Genomic DNA, 13718 nt, shown 5'->3' with positions numbered 1-13718 from the left:
CTCCGCCAAACTTTAATGAAGTAAAATTAAAATTAAAATTTTACTTTAAAAAAATTTCATATTGGGGAAATGTGACTGGCAGAATTTATGTATGGCGTGGAGTGGTGTGGGTTTTTCTATGAAGGATAACACCAATTGCACTGTATTCCGTAACTTGTCTCACTGCTTTGCAAATATACAAGTTACAACAAGAGAGAGAGAGAAGAGAGAGAAAGAGAGAGCCGAAAGCTGATTAATGATTTCGGCGGTTTTGGAGCAATGTATTTGTCTTTCCTTCTTTAATATATCAGGATGTAAGCGTCCTGGACTCCTGGTCGATACAAAAGTATTTTTTTACACACTGGTAAGTAGTAGGTACGTCGCTAGCGACCATGCTACACGATGTTTGCACAACATCAATTTTTTTTTCATACCCATATAGCTCGATGATATAGGCCTATGTCCGATATCGCCGGTGATATAATATAATGTTTATTTATGTTCTCACGTTATCATGGTTATATAATTATGTCATTTAGTAAACAGTTTTCGTCTATTCTTTGGATCATTTTGTTTTTACCGTGAAACGCATTTTGCATAGTCATGGTTGGGTTTTTGTTTCCAATTTCTTAATGATAGGGCCAATTCGCCTTTCGCTATCAATTGACAACAGCGTGCCATGTTGCGCTAGTAATCATGGTCATGCTAGACTTGCTAGTGCAGTAATATCTCTCAGTAGCAGGTGCAGCACACGAGGCCACTATTTAATCAATTGATGATGGCACATGTACGGAATACGGGACGGAATAATGCAATATTTTATTAACCGTTAAATATATAAAGTACTACTGTACAAGTTTTACTATTTATAGTAGGCCTATATAATTAGCCTATAATATACACACGAAGCTTACGTCACCGTAATGTTGCACAACCAACGTTGGTTGTCAATTAAGTCTTTCATTTCATAAACCTTATTAACTACAATATTGTTGTGTTTAGTATATAGGATCAGAGAAGATGATAAGATTCATTGTTCCCATATAATATAATGCTAAAACAAATAAAAATATGCATTTCTCTATTATTTTTAGGCCTATGATGTGTAAGTGTCAATATTATGTCATCAAGTAAAACAATACTACATTGTACATGTGGTACATAGTACTATAATAGGATACATGTTTCTGGTCTTAGGGTTTTTGAGGATGTGGGGCTTTACTATTACCATTTTCAAAAATATACTACATGTATTATTTCCAATTCCCATGGCAGATGCATTCCCACTAAAGTGCTCACGATTTCCCAATTTAGACCGGGGGGGCAATGATATAATGAAATTGAAATGTGCTTGATAGTTGAACTTGAAAGAGAACCATCAACTTCTGTTCACTTCTTACTATGAAATCAGACAGGAAAGTTATTAAGCAAAAATGAACAATAAAAAATAATTAAGACTTAGGGACCGTTCACAAACACTTGTAAGGGGGGCCTGATGCAAAAAAAAATTATCGGGCTCCCCCCTTACAGACCTCGACAATTTCAGGGCCCCCCCCCCTTTTTTGACATGAAAATTATGGGTCAACCCCATAGAAAAGCATATAAACTCAATTTTTCCAGGAAAATTTGTGGTCATTTTTTCAGGCCCCCCTTAAGGTCAAAAATGTCAGCCCCCCTTTATGCATCAGGCCCCCCCTTACAAGTGTTTGTGAACGGTCCCTTAAATGGATGAGGGTGAAAACGAGAAACATTAACAGGCCTATATTTTATTACTACTCGGCTGAACATGTTTCTACTACAGGGTGTCCCAGAATGATTTGTACCGTGTTTGCAAAAATAACTAAAAATAGAAGACGGGCAGTGTATCTATTTTTGATACCGGCATTCTAATGTTGGACATGTCTCCTACTTATTCTGTTAATTTCAGCACGCCACCTTTATTTGTTTTGGCGTGGCATGCAATAATGTAAAATCGATGAAAAACGACTCGCATACCTTTGAAAAATGGCACGATACGATTAAATGAAGAACGTGGGATGTTTGGCACAGCATTTCGACGACAACTACTGTTGGGGTTGCGCCTTAAAGCTTGCCGGACAGCTGCAATGTTCGCTCTAGTTCTTACAGTCTTACGAGCACCTGAAACATTCCTGACAGTTCCGTGCTCGTCAAACTTCTTTACGTTATACACTATCGTCTAATGAATCTTCTTTGCGTCTCAACATACGGTAGCTGCCGGTTTGCCAGTAAGTTTTTGAAAGAAATCCACGCTGCTGTACAGTAAATTGAGGAGCCGTCTTTTCTGTACCACAACCAATTCGATCTCTGCAAGCATTTCAAATGACATGGACCTCACACCACAATAACTATATTTAAAACTACCGCCAAAGAGAGAATGGGATTAGGCCACTAATCCTTAATTCCATATAATGATTGCTTCGTAATGTCATAAATAATAGATAGATATGGGTTTTTTAGTGGAAATATGAACAGGGCACAACTAAAATACCTGCATAAATTTTTCCAAATAACTTTGTGCTGAACGGTTAGTAATGTTACAGATTTTCAAAATAGGTTGCGTTGTCAAAACTTAGAATTCACCATTTTTACGCAATCTTCTATAACTTCTACTAGAAACGTCCAATTTTTAAAATCTAAAAAATCTGAGAAAGCCAACTATATGTAAAACTTAAAATGCAAAACAATATGACCATTCAATATGCCCTTCATACCTAAAAAATTCCATCTTTCCCGGTATAGATCATTCTGGGACACCCTGTAGTAGTGTCATGATGGCCATCGGCACTCCGGCAGGTGTACAAAACTGATCACTGATAGGGCCTACTATACTGTTCACTGAGTGATTTTTTGATCACTGATTGCTGATCGCTGTCAATACTCACTGGTTGCTGATCACTGATACTGGTCACTTCACTTGTTGCTGATCACTGATACTGATTGCTGACATGGAGGGCGGTCATTTTCTTCGGAAGGGGGTCATGATCATGATCTATGTCAGTGATTAGAGTCAATAATTGATTAAATGTGCGTTCTTTACTTAATTTTACAGAGAAATATATAACAAACATGGAAACATCAGTTGACCGAGGGTGGAGTTGGGTCGTACTTGTTGGTGTATACTTCAACTCCATTCTGACTTTTGGCTTCATTCAGTGCATAGGTGTTTTCTTCATAGAATGGCAGTCAGATTTGGGTATTAATGCCCAAACCGCTGGATGGAGTAGTTCAATTGCTCTCGCTGGGTTTGGTATAGCAGGTAAAAGGGAAATATTTTTTTATAAATGAACGAAGAGGAAGATTGTGATGATGATGATGATGATGATGATGATGATGATGATGATGATGATGATGATGATGATGATGATGATGGTGATGATGGTGCATGGTGATGATGGTAAAAGAAATGATGATGATGATGGTGAAAGAATTTGAAGATGTGAATGAAAAGTGATGATGATGATGATGATGGTGCATGGTGATGATGGTAAAAGAACAGAAAGAATTTGAAGATGTGAATGAAAAGTACAAATGTAATAATGTTTAACTTTCAATTGCTTTAAAAAGATTTTAATTTTTCTTGTTCCTAATTTGATTATTTCTTTCTCTTTATATGTTAGTTATTTCCTCTTCTTGTAAGTACTTTTCTTTCTGCCTTTCTTCCCTAATTTTTTCCTGCCTTTCTTTCATCCGTCTTACCTTCCTAATCTTTCTGTCTTTCTTTGTGCGTTATTATGACGTTCTTTCTGTCTTCTTTCTTTATGCCTTTTTCTGCATCTCTGTCTACCTTACGTTCTGCTTTTCGTCCAGCCTTTCTTCCAGTTTAAATGCCCTTTGTTCTTCCTCTCTGCTTTTCGTCCAGCCTTTCTCCAAGTTTAAATGCCTTTTGTTCTTCCTGTCTTTCTGGTTTTCGTCCAGCCTTTCTCCAAGTTTAAATTCCTTTTGTTCTTCCACTCTTTCTGCTTTTCGTCCAGCCTTTCTTCCAGTTTAAATGCCTTTCGTTCTTCCTCTCTTTCTGCTTTTCGTCCAGCCTGTCTCCAAGTTTAAATCCCTTTTGTTCTTCCTGTCTTTCTGCTTTTCATCCAGCCTTTCTCCAAGTTTAAATGCCTTTTGTTCCTTCCTCTCTTTCTGCTTTTCATCCAGCCTTTCTTCAAGTTTAAATGCCTTTTGTTCTTCCTCTCTTTCTGCTTTTCGTCCCCAGCCTTTCTTCAAGTTTAAATGCCTTTTGTTCTTCATCTCTGCTTTTCGTCCAGCCTTTCTTCAAGTTTAAATGCCTTTTGTTCTTCCTCTCTTTCTGCTTTTCGTCCAGCCTTTCTTCAAGTTTAAATGCCTTTTGTTCGTCCTCTCTTTCTGCTTTTCATCCAGCCTTTCTTCAAGTTTAAATGCCTTTTGTTCTTCCTCTCTTTCTGCTTTTCGTCCAGCCTTTCTTCCAGTTTAAATGCCTTTTGTTCTTCCGCTCTTTCTACTTTTCATCCAGCCTTTCTTCAAGTTTAAATGCCTTTTGTTCTCCCTCTCTTTCTGCTTTTCATCCAGCCTTTCTCCAAGTTTAAATGCCTTTTATTCTTCCTCTCTTTCTGCTTTTCGTCCAGCCATTCTTCAAGTTTAAATGCCTTTTGTTCTTCCGCTCTTTCTACTTTTCATCCAGCCTTTCTTCAAGTTTAAATGCCTTTTGTTCTTCCTCTCTTTCTGCTTTTCGTCCAGCCATTCTTCCATCAGTTTAAATGCCTTTTGTTCTACCTCTCTTTCTGCTTTTCGTCCAGCCTTTCTTCAAGTTTAAATGCCTTTTGTTCGTCCTCTCTTTCTGCTTTTCATCCAGCCTTTCTTCAAGGTTAAATGCCTTTTGTTCTTCCGCTCTTTCTACTTTTCGTCCAGCCTTTCTCCAAGTTTAAATGCCTTTTGTTCTTCCGCTCTTTCTACTTTTCATCCAGCCTTTCTTCAAGTTCAAATGCCTCTTAGTTCTTCCTCTCTGTCTGCTTTTCGTCCAGCCATTCTTCCATCAGTTTAAATGCCCTTTGTTCTTCCTCTCTTTCTGCTTTTCGTCCAGCCTTTCTTCAAGTTTAAATGCCTTTTGTTCTTCCTCTCTTTCTGCTTTTCGTCCAGGCTTTCTTCAAGTTTAAATGCCTTTTGTTCTTCCTCTCTTTCTGCTTTTCATCCAGCCTTTCTTCAAGTTTAAATGCCTTTTGTTCTTCCTGTCTTTCTGCTTTTCGTCCAGCCTTTCTTCAAGTTTAAATGCCTTTTGTTCTTCCTCTCTTTCTGCTTTTCGTCCAGCCTTTCTTCCAGTTTAAATGCCTTTTGTTCTTCCGCTCTTTCTACTTTTCATCCAGCCTTTCTTCAAGTTTAAATGCCTTTTGTTCTCCCTCTCTTTCTGCTTTTCATCCAGCCTTTCTCCAAGTTTAAATGCCTTTTGTTCTTCCGCTCTTTCTACTTTTCATCCAGCCTTTCTTCAAGTTTAAATGCCCTTTGTTCTTCCTCTCTTTCTGCTTTTCGTCCAGCCTTTCTTCAAGTTTAAATGCCTTTTGTTCTTCCTCTCTTTCTGCTTTTTGTCCAGCCATTCTTCCATCAGTTTAAATGCCTTTTGTTCTTCCTCTCTTTCTGCTTTTCGTCCAGCCTTTCTTCAAGTTTAAATGTCTTTTGTTCTTCCTCTCTTTCTGCTTTTCATCCAGCCTTTCTTCAAGTTTAAATGCCTTTTGTTCACTTCCTGTCTTTCTGCTTTTCGTCCAGCCTTTCTCCAAGTTTAAATGCCTTTTTTTTTCTTCCTCTCTTTCGCTTTTCGTCCAGTCTTTCTTCCAGTTTAAATGTCTTTTGTTCTTCCTCTCTTTCTGCTTTTCGTCCAGCCATTCTTCCATCAGTTTAAATGCCCTTTGTTCTTCCTCTCTTTCCTTTCTGCTTTTCGTCCAGCCTTTCTTCAAGTTTAAATGCCTTTTGTTTTTCCTCTCTTTCTGCTTTTCGTCCAGCTTTTCTTCAAGTTTAAATGCCTTTTGTTCTTCCTCTCTTTCTGCTTTTCATCCAGCCTTTATTCAAGTTTAAATGCCTTTTGTTCTTCCTGTCTTTCTGCTTTTCGTCCAGCCTTTCTTCAAGTTTAAATGCCTTTTGTTCTTCCTCTCTTTCTGCTTTTCGTCCAGCCTTTCTTCCAGTTTAAATGCCTTTTGTTCTTCCGCTCTTTCTACTTTTCATCCAGCCTTTCTTCAAGTTTAAATGCCTTTTGTTCTCCCTCTCTTTCTGCTTTTCATCCAGCCTTTCTCCAAGTTTAAATGCCTTTTGTTCTTCTTCTCTGTCTGCTTTTCGTCCAGCCATTCTTCCATCAGTTTAAATGCCCTTTGTTCTTCCTCTCTTTCCTTTCTGCTTTTCGTCCAGCCTTTCTTCAAGTTTAAATGCCTTTTGTTTTTCCTCTCTTTCTGCTTCTCGTCCAGCCTTTCTTCAAGTTTAAATGCCTTTTGTTCTTCCTCTCTTTCTGCTTTTCATCCAGCCTTTATTCAAGTTTAAATGCCTTTTGTTCTTCCTGTCTTTCTGCTTTTCGTCCAGCCTTTCTTCAAGTTTAAATGCCTTTTGTTCTTCCTCTCTTTCTGCTTTTCGTCCAGCCTTTCTTCCAGTTTAAATGCCTTTTGTTCTTCCGCTCTTTCTACTTTTCATCCAGCCTTTCTTCAAGTTTAAATGCCTTTTGTTCTCCCTCTCTTTCTGCTTTTCATCCAGCCTTTCTCCAAGTTTAAATGCCTTTTGTTCTTCCTCTCTGTCTGCTTTTCGTCCAGCCATTCTTCCATCAGTTTAAATGCCCTTTGTTCTTCCTCTCTTTCTGCTTTTCGTCCAGCCTTTCTTCAAGTTTAAATGCCTTTTGTTCTTCCTCTCTTTCTGCTTTTCATCCAGCCTTTCTTCAAGTTTAAATGCCTTTTGTTCTTCCTGTCTTTCTGCTTTTCGTCCAGCCTTTCTCCAAGTTTAAATGCCTTTTTTTTTCTTCCTCTCTTTCGCTTTTCGTCCAGCCTTTCTCCAAGTTTAAATGCCTTTTGTTCTTCCTCTCTGTCTGCTTTTCGTCCAGCCATTCTTCCATCAGTTTAAATGCCCTTTGTTCTTCCTCTCTTTCTGCTTTTCGTCCAGCCTTTCTTCAAGTTTAAATGCCTTTTGTTCTTCCTCTCTTTCTGCTTTTCATCCAGCCTTTCTTCAAGTTTAAATGCCTTTTGTTCTTCCTGTCTTTCTGCTTTTCGTCCAGCCTTTCTCCAAGTTTAAATGCCTTTTTTTTTTCTTCCTCTCTTTCGCTTTTCGTCCAGTCTTTCTTCCAGTTTAAATGTCTTTTGTTCTTCCTCTCTTTCTGCTTTTCATCCAGCCTTTCTTCCAGAGTTTAATGCCTTTTGTCCTTCCCTCTTTCTGCTTTTCGTCTAGCCATTCTTCCAGTTTTGAGTTTAAATGCCTTTTGTTCATCCTCTCTTTCTTTTCTTTTTTTCGTCTGCCGTTCTTTCTGCTTTTTTCTGCCTCTTTCACTGGCCTTTGTTCCGCATTTCTATATATATCTTCCTTGTGTTTTCCTTTCTTTCTTGAAGTTTCTTCCTTTCGATGTGCCCCTTTATCTTCATTTCTTTCTGCCTTGCGTTCTGTCTTGCTGTCAGTGTCATGTTCGTTCTGCCTCTCTTTCTATTTCTTGCAGCCTGCTCGTCTCTTTTTTTGTTGCGTTTCCTCCTACCTGGTCTTTCGTTCTCCCCTCCCGCTTTCTGCTTTTCTTGCTATATCTTTCCGTTCTGCCTTTCGTTCAACCGTTTGTTTTGTCTTTCTTTCCGTTTTTAACTGTCCTTCTTCTTTTCTTTCTGCCCTTCGTTCTGCCGTTTTCTGTTTTGTTTTGTTTTTGTTTTTTCTACTCTTTTACTTCCTTTCTTTCTATCTTTCGTTCTGCCTATCTCAGATTTTTTTCTGAATGCCAATTCTGTTTTACTTTCTTTCTGCCTTTCTGTTCTTCTAACTTCACGCCTTTCGCCTGCATTTCTTTCTTTTCGTTCTGGATTTTAATCTTATGATTATTATCTCCCCATGCAGGTCTCATATCTAGTGTAATAAGTGCATGTGTTAGTTGTCGATGGCAGGGATTTCTTGGCGGAATAATAGTGGCCATATCACTTTCGTGTTCTGAATTGATCACAGAAGTAATACATCTCTACTTAGTCATGGCATTTACAGGTAAATCATCATGTATACTGCAAAAACAGCAGAGCAAAACTTAATAACATTTGAACTTAAACACGTTACTGGCTAATATAGGCTTGTACAAATGTTTTAATAAAATAAGGATTTAACTTTCAGCCTCCGTGTGTTTTTAAAAAATATTGAATTAGTGTTATTCTGATTTGTATAATCAATTTCACATACCTGTAAGGGTATTTTGGTAAAGGCGCATACGCACTAAAATGGTTAAAGCAATATTCATTGTAATCCTAATGTTTTAGATTACGATCATTAACAAGTTTCATATTCTCAATATCTTGGTTTCTTCTTCAGGGTTCGGCATCGGGATAGCCTTCTTGAACTCTGTTGTCGTTATGGGGTACTATTTCAAGGAAAAACTTGCCCTCGCAAACGGAATTGGTCTCTCAGGCCTAGGTATGGGAATATTTATACTCGCTCCATTGATGCGATATTTAAATGATGAATATTCATGGAGAGGTGCTATGACCATATCTGGTGCCATACTTGGAAACATATGCGTGTGTGCGTCTTTGTTTCGCATGACTGCGTCAGAAGCTATCAGCATGGCAGGTTTAGGCCCAGAATCGGTTGAAATTGCATTAAAACCTGTCCCAAGCAATAGCAATTGTGAACAGTTGAGTGAAAATGATGTAACGACTCCGGTTAAAAAGTCCAGAACTGATGGTTATGAACATATTAGCGAGCTACCATCGAGGCCTTCAAAAGTTACTTTGTGTGTGGATGAAAAGAAGGAAACCGGGGCTGGGGACAATGCGATACAGAGAACTGATGGTGATGAAAATATAGCGAAGCTACCATCACGGAATTCCAGAGTTACATTATCACTGGCGGAAGAAGCAGATAGAGACGACGAGACAAAAACTAAAAATGGTTATGAAAATATAGGTAGATTACCATCACGGAATTCGTCCAAATCCAGATTATCTGTGGCTGGAAGCGTGAGAAGGCATTCTACAGCTTTTGTGAAATCATACAATGTTGTACTATCTGTTCGGTTCGCAATGATGTGTGTGCTGTCCCCATTCCTATTGGGTTTGGCGTACTATTCAGCAGTTCTATACTTTGTCTCAAATGCTATCAATTTAGGCATACCAAAAACAGACGCCGCATTTTTGCTATCAATAATAGGTATATGTGGAGTTTTTGGACGTTTGTGTTGTGGACCTATATTGGACAGGAAAATCTTTACACCCTGTCAGTTTGTGAGTTTGATGGGTGGTATATCAGGAATAACGTGCCTTCTTGGAACGCTCGCAACATCCTATGCATGGTTGGTGGTTTTTGCCGTGATTCTTGGATTGACATCATCAACTACTAACGTGACGTATCCGCTAATCATCAGGTTAGTGGTTGGGATCAAGCACGTAAAGAAGGTCTTTGGGATTTCAGTGGTAGTCTGGAATGCTGCAGCGCTTATTGGTCTACCATTGATTGGTAAGTATACAGGTGATATTATAAAAAAAAAAAAAAATATTGACTGCTATGAGGGGTATGGTTAAAATTATAGGCCCAAGGTGATGACCCGAGGCACACAGCCGAGGGTCATAGCATGGTTTTGAGATCAGCGCGGGCCTATACTTTTAACCGGGCCCGAATATAAAGCAGTCAATAATTTGTTTTAGGCGTGCGATTGCGTTGAATTTGATCGGTACGCACACTGGTCAATAGTTCGTTTCCATGACCGGTCATAGTTCATTTTGATGAAAATTCTCTCAAATAAAGGGCATAGCCAAAACAATGCCCCCACTTTTAACCAATCAGAAGATGAGTCATTTTACATTGAGTACTCAAACTAAACAAGTGTTTTGGTGTGTTTTTCACCTCGCCCTCTTTTCTTTTGTAGGATATGTATATGATAATACAGGAGACTACGCAGTGGCTTTCTATACAGCGGGGAGTTTATATTTGTTTAACAGTGTTGTGGCAATATTAGACCCACTATGGATCTCACTGGACACTAAGTGCAAAACACACGGAGCGCAGCAATATGAAAAAGACAATGCGGTAGAAGTAAAATTATAAAATACAGGGTGTCCTAGAATGATAAGTAACCCATTATTTCTATACTGAATTTTATTTCTATTGGTATTTCCTTTTAAAACCATAACGTACTCATCATCATCATCATCATCCTTCGGCTGCGGAGCAGGCTACTACAAGTTTCCTCCAGCTACATCGGTCTTGAGCCATTGCTGATATAGTTGACCTTGACTCAGCATGCTGTCCATATCCCCCAAAAGTCATACTTCGCATTCTTACTATAGGAATTTTAGATTTTAAAAATTTGATCTTCCTTATTGAAACTACACAATATCTTTATGAATGCTTATGTGTCAAGTTTGGTAGAAACGATTTCTTTTTGAAAATATGTAAACCCCCCGATTATGTCCAACAAAAAATAAATTCCACTAATAATGTCGATATCTATGGATTGCCTAGCTGTTATTCAAGATTCAAGGATTTGCCCGTCTAGCGTCTTGAGTGAACCAATTAATGCTATCCTTTCTTTGGCGGTAGTTTTGAATAAGTATGATAGGCCCACGAGGTTCAATATTTAACATGATGTAAGAGATCAAGGTATAGAGACGATGGCTCTTATTTATATAGTCATTGTAATTAATTATGGAGATAAAATTAAAATCACAAAAACCGCATTTTTCAACCAAAATATATATTTGAACTCATGTTGAAGAATTTCACTTGTTCCCATCTAGAATTATTCACCATAGGCCTATCCATCCCACGCTACATCGTGCACGGTGGTGAAAGCATCCATAATTATGAGCCTTTTGCAGTTTTCATCGATTTTATAGTATAATTTCACGCCAAAATAAATGAAGATATTATATTGAAATTAACAGAATATGTGCACTAATACGGTGCATGTATTAAAAATGCGAAACACAATTGATTTTATATAATGTATGTATACATAATCAAAGTATAGACCTCTGGAAAATGCCACCGTTACTAATAGTTCGGCATACCCTCACTTACGATCATTGGATACCGATCATTAGACGGATAATTTGTTATGGTTTCGACTTAACAGAAATGCATACAGGCTGAGTCAAAAAGAAGTAAACTCTTGTTTGAAGGGTTGTAACTAGAAATCTGTAAGGAATCTGCTAAAAATGAAAATATCATTGGAAAGATCACATTCTACACATCTAATTTAAAAAAAGAATTGTTGGAATTGCTCACAGCAAACTCAAGTTATACTCATAATTTGAATACAACCACCCATTTTTGTAGCTGCACACGGTTTCACTTCCCAAGTACCTATTACATTGTTTGATAAGGCGCGATATTCAAATGCAAATAAAGTTCTGTGGCAGGTGTGGTTTCGATCAATAATTCCCTCATGTTTGGGTTCTTTTCAATATGAATCTTACCTCATTGCACTACATTATTATGAAACGGGCCAAATGACAACATGGCACTACAATTTACCGCACGGGATCGCACGTTTCTGTCGACGAAATATCATGAAACTAAGAGTCCCACTGAAGTTCAGCGTCTTTTTCGTCTCCAGTCTCCCACAGCTAATCGGATTCCATGTAAGGGAGCAGTATATAAGAATGTGAACAAGCACAATGTGCATGGGACACTAAAAAACAGACATCCGGAAGCTTCACGCAGACCACGAACTGCTAGATCACAAGTGAAGATTGCTAAAGTTAGACATGCGTTACAGCAAGACCCAAAGATCAGTTCAAGACACAATCCTTTACCCAACATTCCCCAGTCAAGCTTCTGCCAGATCGTTCGTAAAGATTTGAATTGGTATCCATACAAACTACAGTACCGTCATGGACTTCATCCTGGGGACGCCGTTTGTAATTAATTAAAAGCAAAATTTACCAATTCAACAATAAATCCTGTTAGTACTTTGTTGATTCGAAATTGAAATGGATGAAAATCAATCGGCCGTGTGCAGCTACAAAAATGGGTGGTTGTATTCAAATGAGTATAACTTTAGTTTGCTGTTCGCAATTACAACAATTCTTTTTTTATTTAGACGTGTAGAGTTTGATCTTTCCAATGATATTTACAGTTTCAGCAGATTCTTTACAGATCCCTAGTTACAGCCCTTCAAACAAGAGTTTTTTTCTTTTTGACTCAGCCTGTATGTATACACATTCTGTGGTGTCAAAGTCTTGGCAACCCAAGCCACTCCCAGCACAGCCTCTACTCCAAAAGTAGTCGAAAGTGCTATGTATATTTCCTAATCGAGAGAAAACACATTACTATAATTATTCTGGGACACCCTGTTTATTGATAGATATTAACTGAGTTGACCATAACATAAAAACAGTATGAGTATATACGACCAACTCAAAGTGCATGCACCATATTGAAACCTTGAGATCAAAAACAATAATATACGGAAAAACAATCCAGGAATGAATAAAATACAACTATATATTTAGAAATCAAATTCAGGATTCTATTGTTACCAATAATTGTCAGGAATAATGTATCTTATTTTTCAATTTGTGTGTGATATCAATGTTTTGTAATTGTGGTTACGGCAGTTGCCAGAGTGTCGTATGATCATAATATTTGATCTCGCCATAATCCCGAAATTTGTGCAAATTGTTATAATTTGCATATGTACGATATGAAACAATATTTTGTTATCCTATAGAGTCAGAGAATCGGCCACTAGCAATATAAGGGCTGTTTTTTAATACATCTGTGTGAACGGTTATCATTAGGGTTGCACGTTTTTTTATTTTGCTCATGTAAAATCCGCCGTTTTGGGGACAAAGTCTTTTTTAATTTTGGCTGAACATTTTTAGAAAAAATATTTGCAAAAACTCTTTGAGATTTTTTTTCTCTAGATTTTGGTGAATTTTTAGGGTAATTTTAGCCTTATAAAAAAAGGGAAAAAAACGCCCAACCGACGACCCTACAATGTAAAGGTCAGCCCACCCGTGGAACAGGTTTTTTTTGTTGCCTGTGGTAAGGTGAAACTACTGGAAAGTGTGTTTTTATAAAGATATGTGATATACCACAGTTCATGTTACTCTGAACTGCTTTTAGTTTCTAGGAAATAAAAAAGGTCCGAATGTGTCTTGTTTTGTGACACATTCTGTAGCATTCAAGCGGACTACAATCTTGGGAAAAAGTACTTCGAACAGACTTCGTCGTAATTCCGTCCAGCAGTGATCATGGAAATGATTTTGTTAATATGATAAATATGACATCTACAACAATGATTTACTCTTCCCCCCTCTCCCCCATCAATCAATATTGGGATTTGGAAAACTGCTGAAGACATTGGCATTTCTCTACACTGCACGGGGAGAATGTGTTCCATTCTTGGTATTAAAGCGTTCCAAGACTTTTTTCCAAGATTTGTAGGTCCTTTTTGTCAAACTTGAAGTGACACGAAAGTGTCACTAACAAACAAAATATCAACTCGCTGGAAATATTTATATACTATTTTATTTATATAATTATTACCGTATGTTTTGTAACCTTCATATACGATTTTATTTTAGCTAATAAAACGTGTTAATTTTAATCTA

General features: G+C 37.7%; 1 protein-coding gene across 1 annotated transcript; it reads left to right on the top strand.

Moving 5' to 3' along the window:
- The first annotated feature begins 209 nt into the window (after window positions 1-209).
- LOC140141932 (monocarboxylate transporter 12-like) lies at window positions 210-13718 on the top strand. Its single transcript, XM_072163815.1, has 5 exons — window positions 210-343; window positions 3050-3256; window positions 8014-8154; window positions 8473-9615; window positions 10025-13718. The coding sequence occupies exons 2-5, from the start codon at window positions 3067-3069 to the stop codon at window positions 10201-10203; spliced, it is 1653 nt and encodes a 550-aa protein (XP_072019916.1). The 5' UTR covers window positions 210-343; window positions 3050-3066; the 3' UTR covers window positions 10204-13718.

Source organism: Amphiura filiformis, chromosome 20, assembly GCF_039555335.1.
Source record: "Amphiura filiformis chromosome 20, Afil_fr2py, whole genome shotgun sequence".
In the NCBI taxonomy this organism is placed as follows: domain Eukaryota; kingdom Metazoa; phylum Echinodermata; class Ophiuroidea; order Amphilepidida; family Amphiuridae; genus Amphiura; species Amphiura filiformis.
Note: the sequence above shows the minus strand (reverse complement) of the source record. Positions and strands in the feature narration are given on the sequence as shown.

Bases quoted from the DNA above. Each gene is read 5' to 3' on its own strand.
- LOC140141932 (XM_072163815.1), top strand. From the start codon at position 3,067: ATGGAAACATCAGTTGACCGAGGGTGGAGTTGGGTCGTACTTGTTGGT. The intron at 3,257-8,013 runs GTAAAAGGGAAA...CTCCCCATGCAG, and splicing joins CGCTGGGTTTGGTATAGCAG to GTCTCATATCTAGTGTAATA. The intron at 9,616-10,024 runs GTAAGTATACAG...TTTCTTTTGTAG, and splicing joins TATTGGTCTACCATTGATTG to GATATGTATATGATAATACA.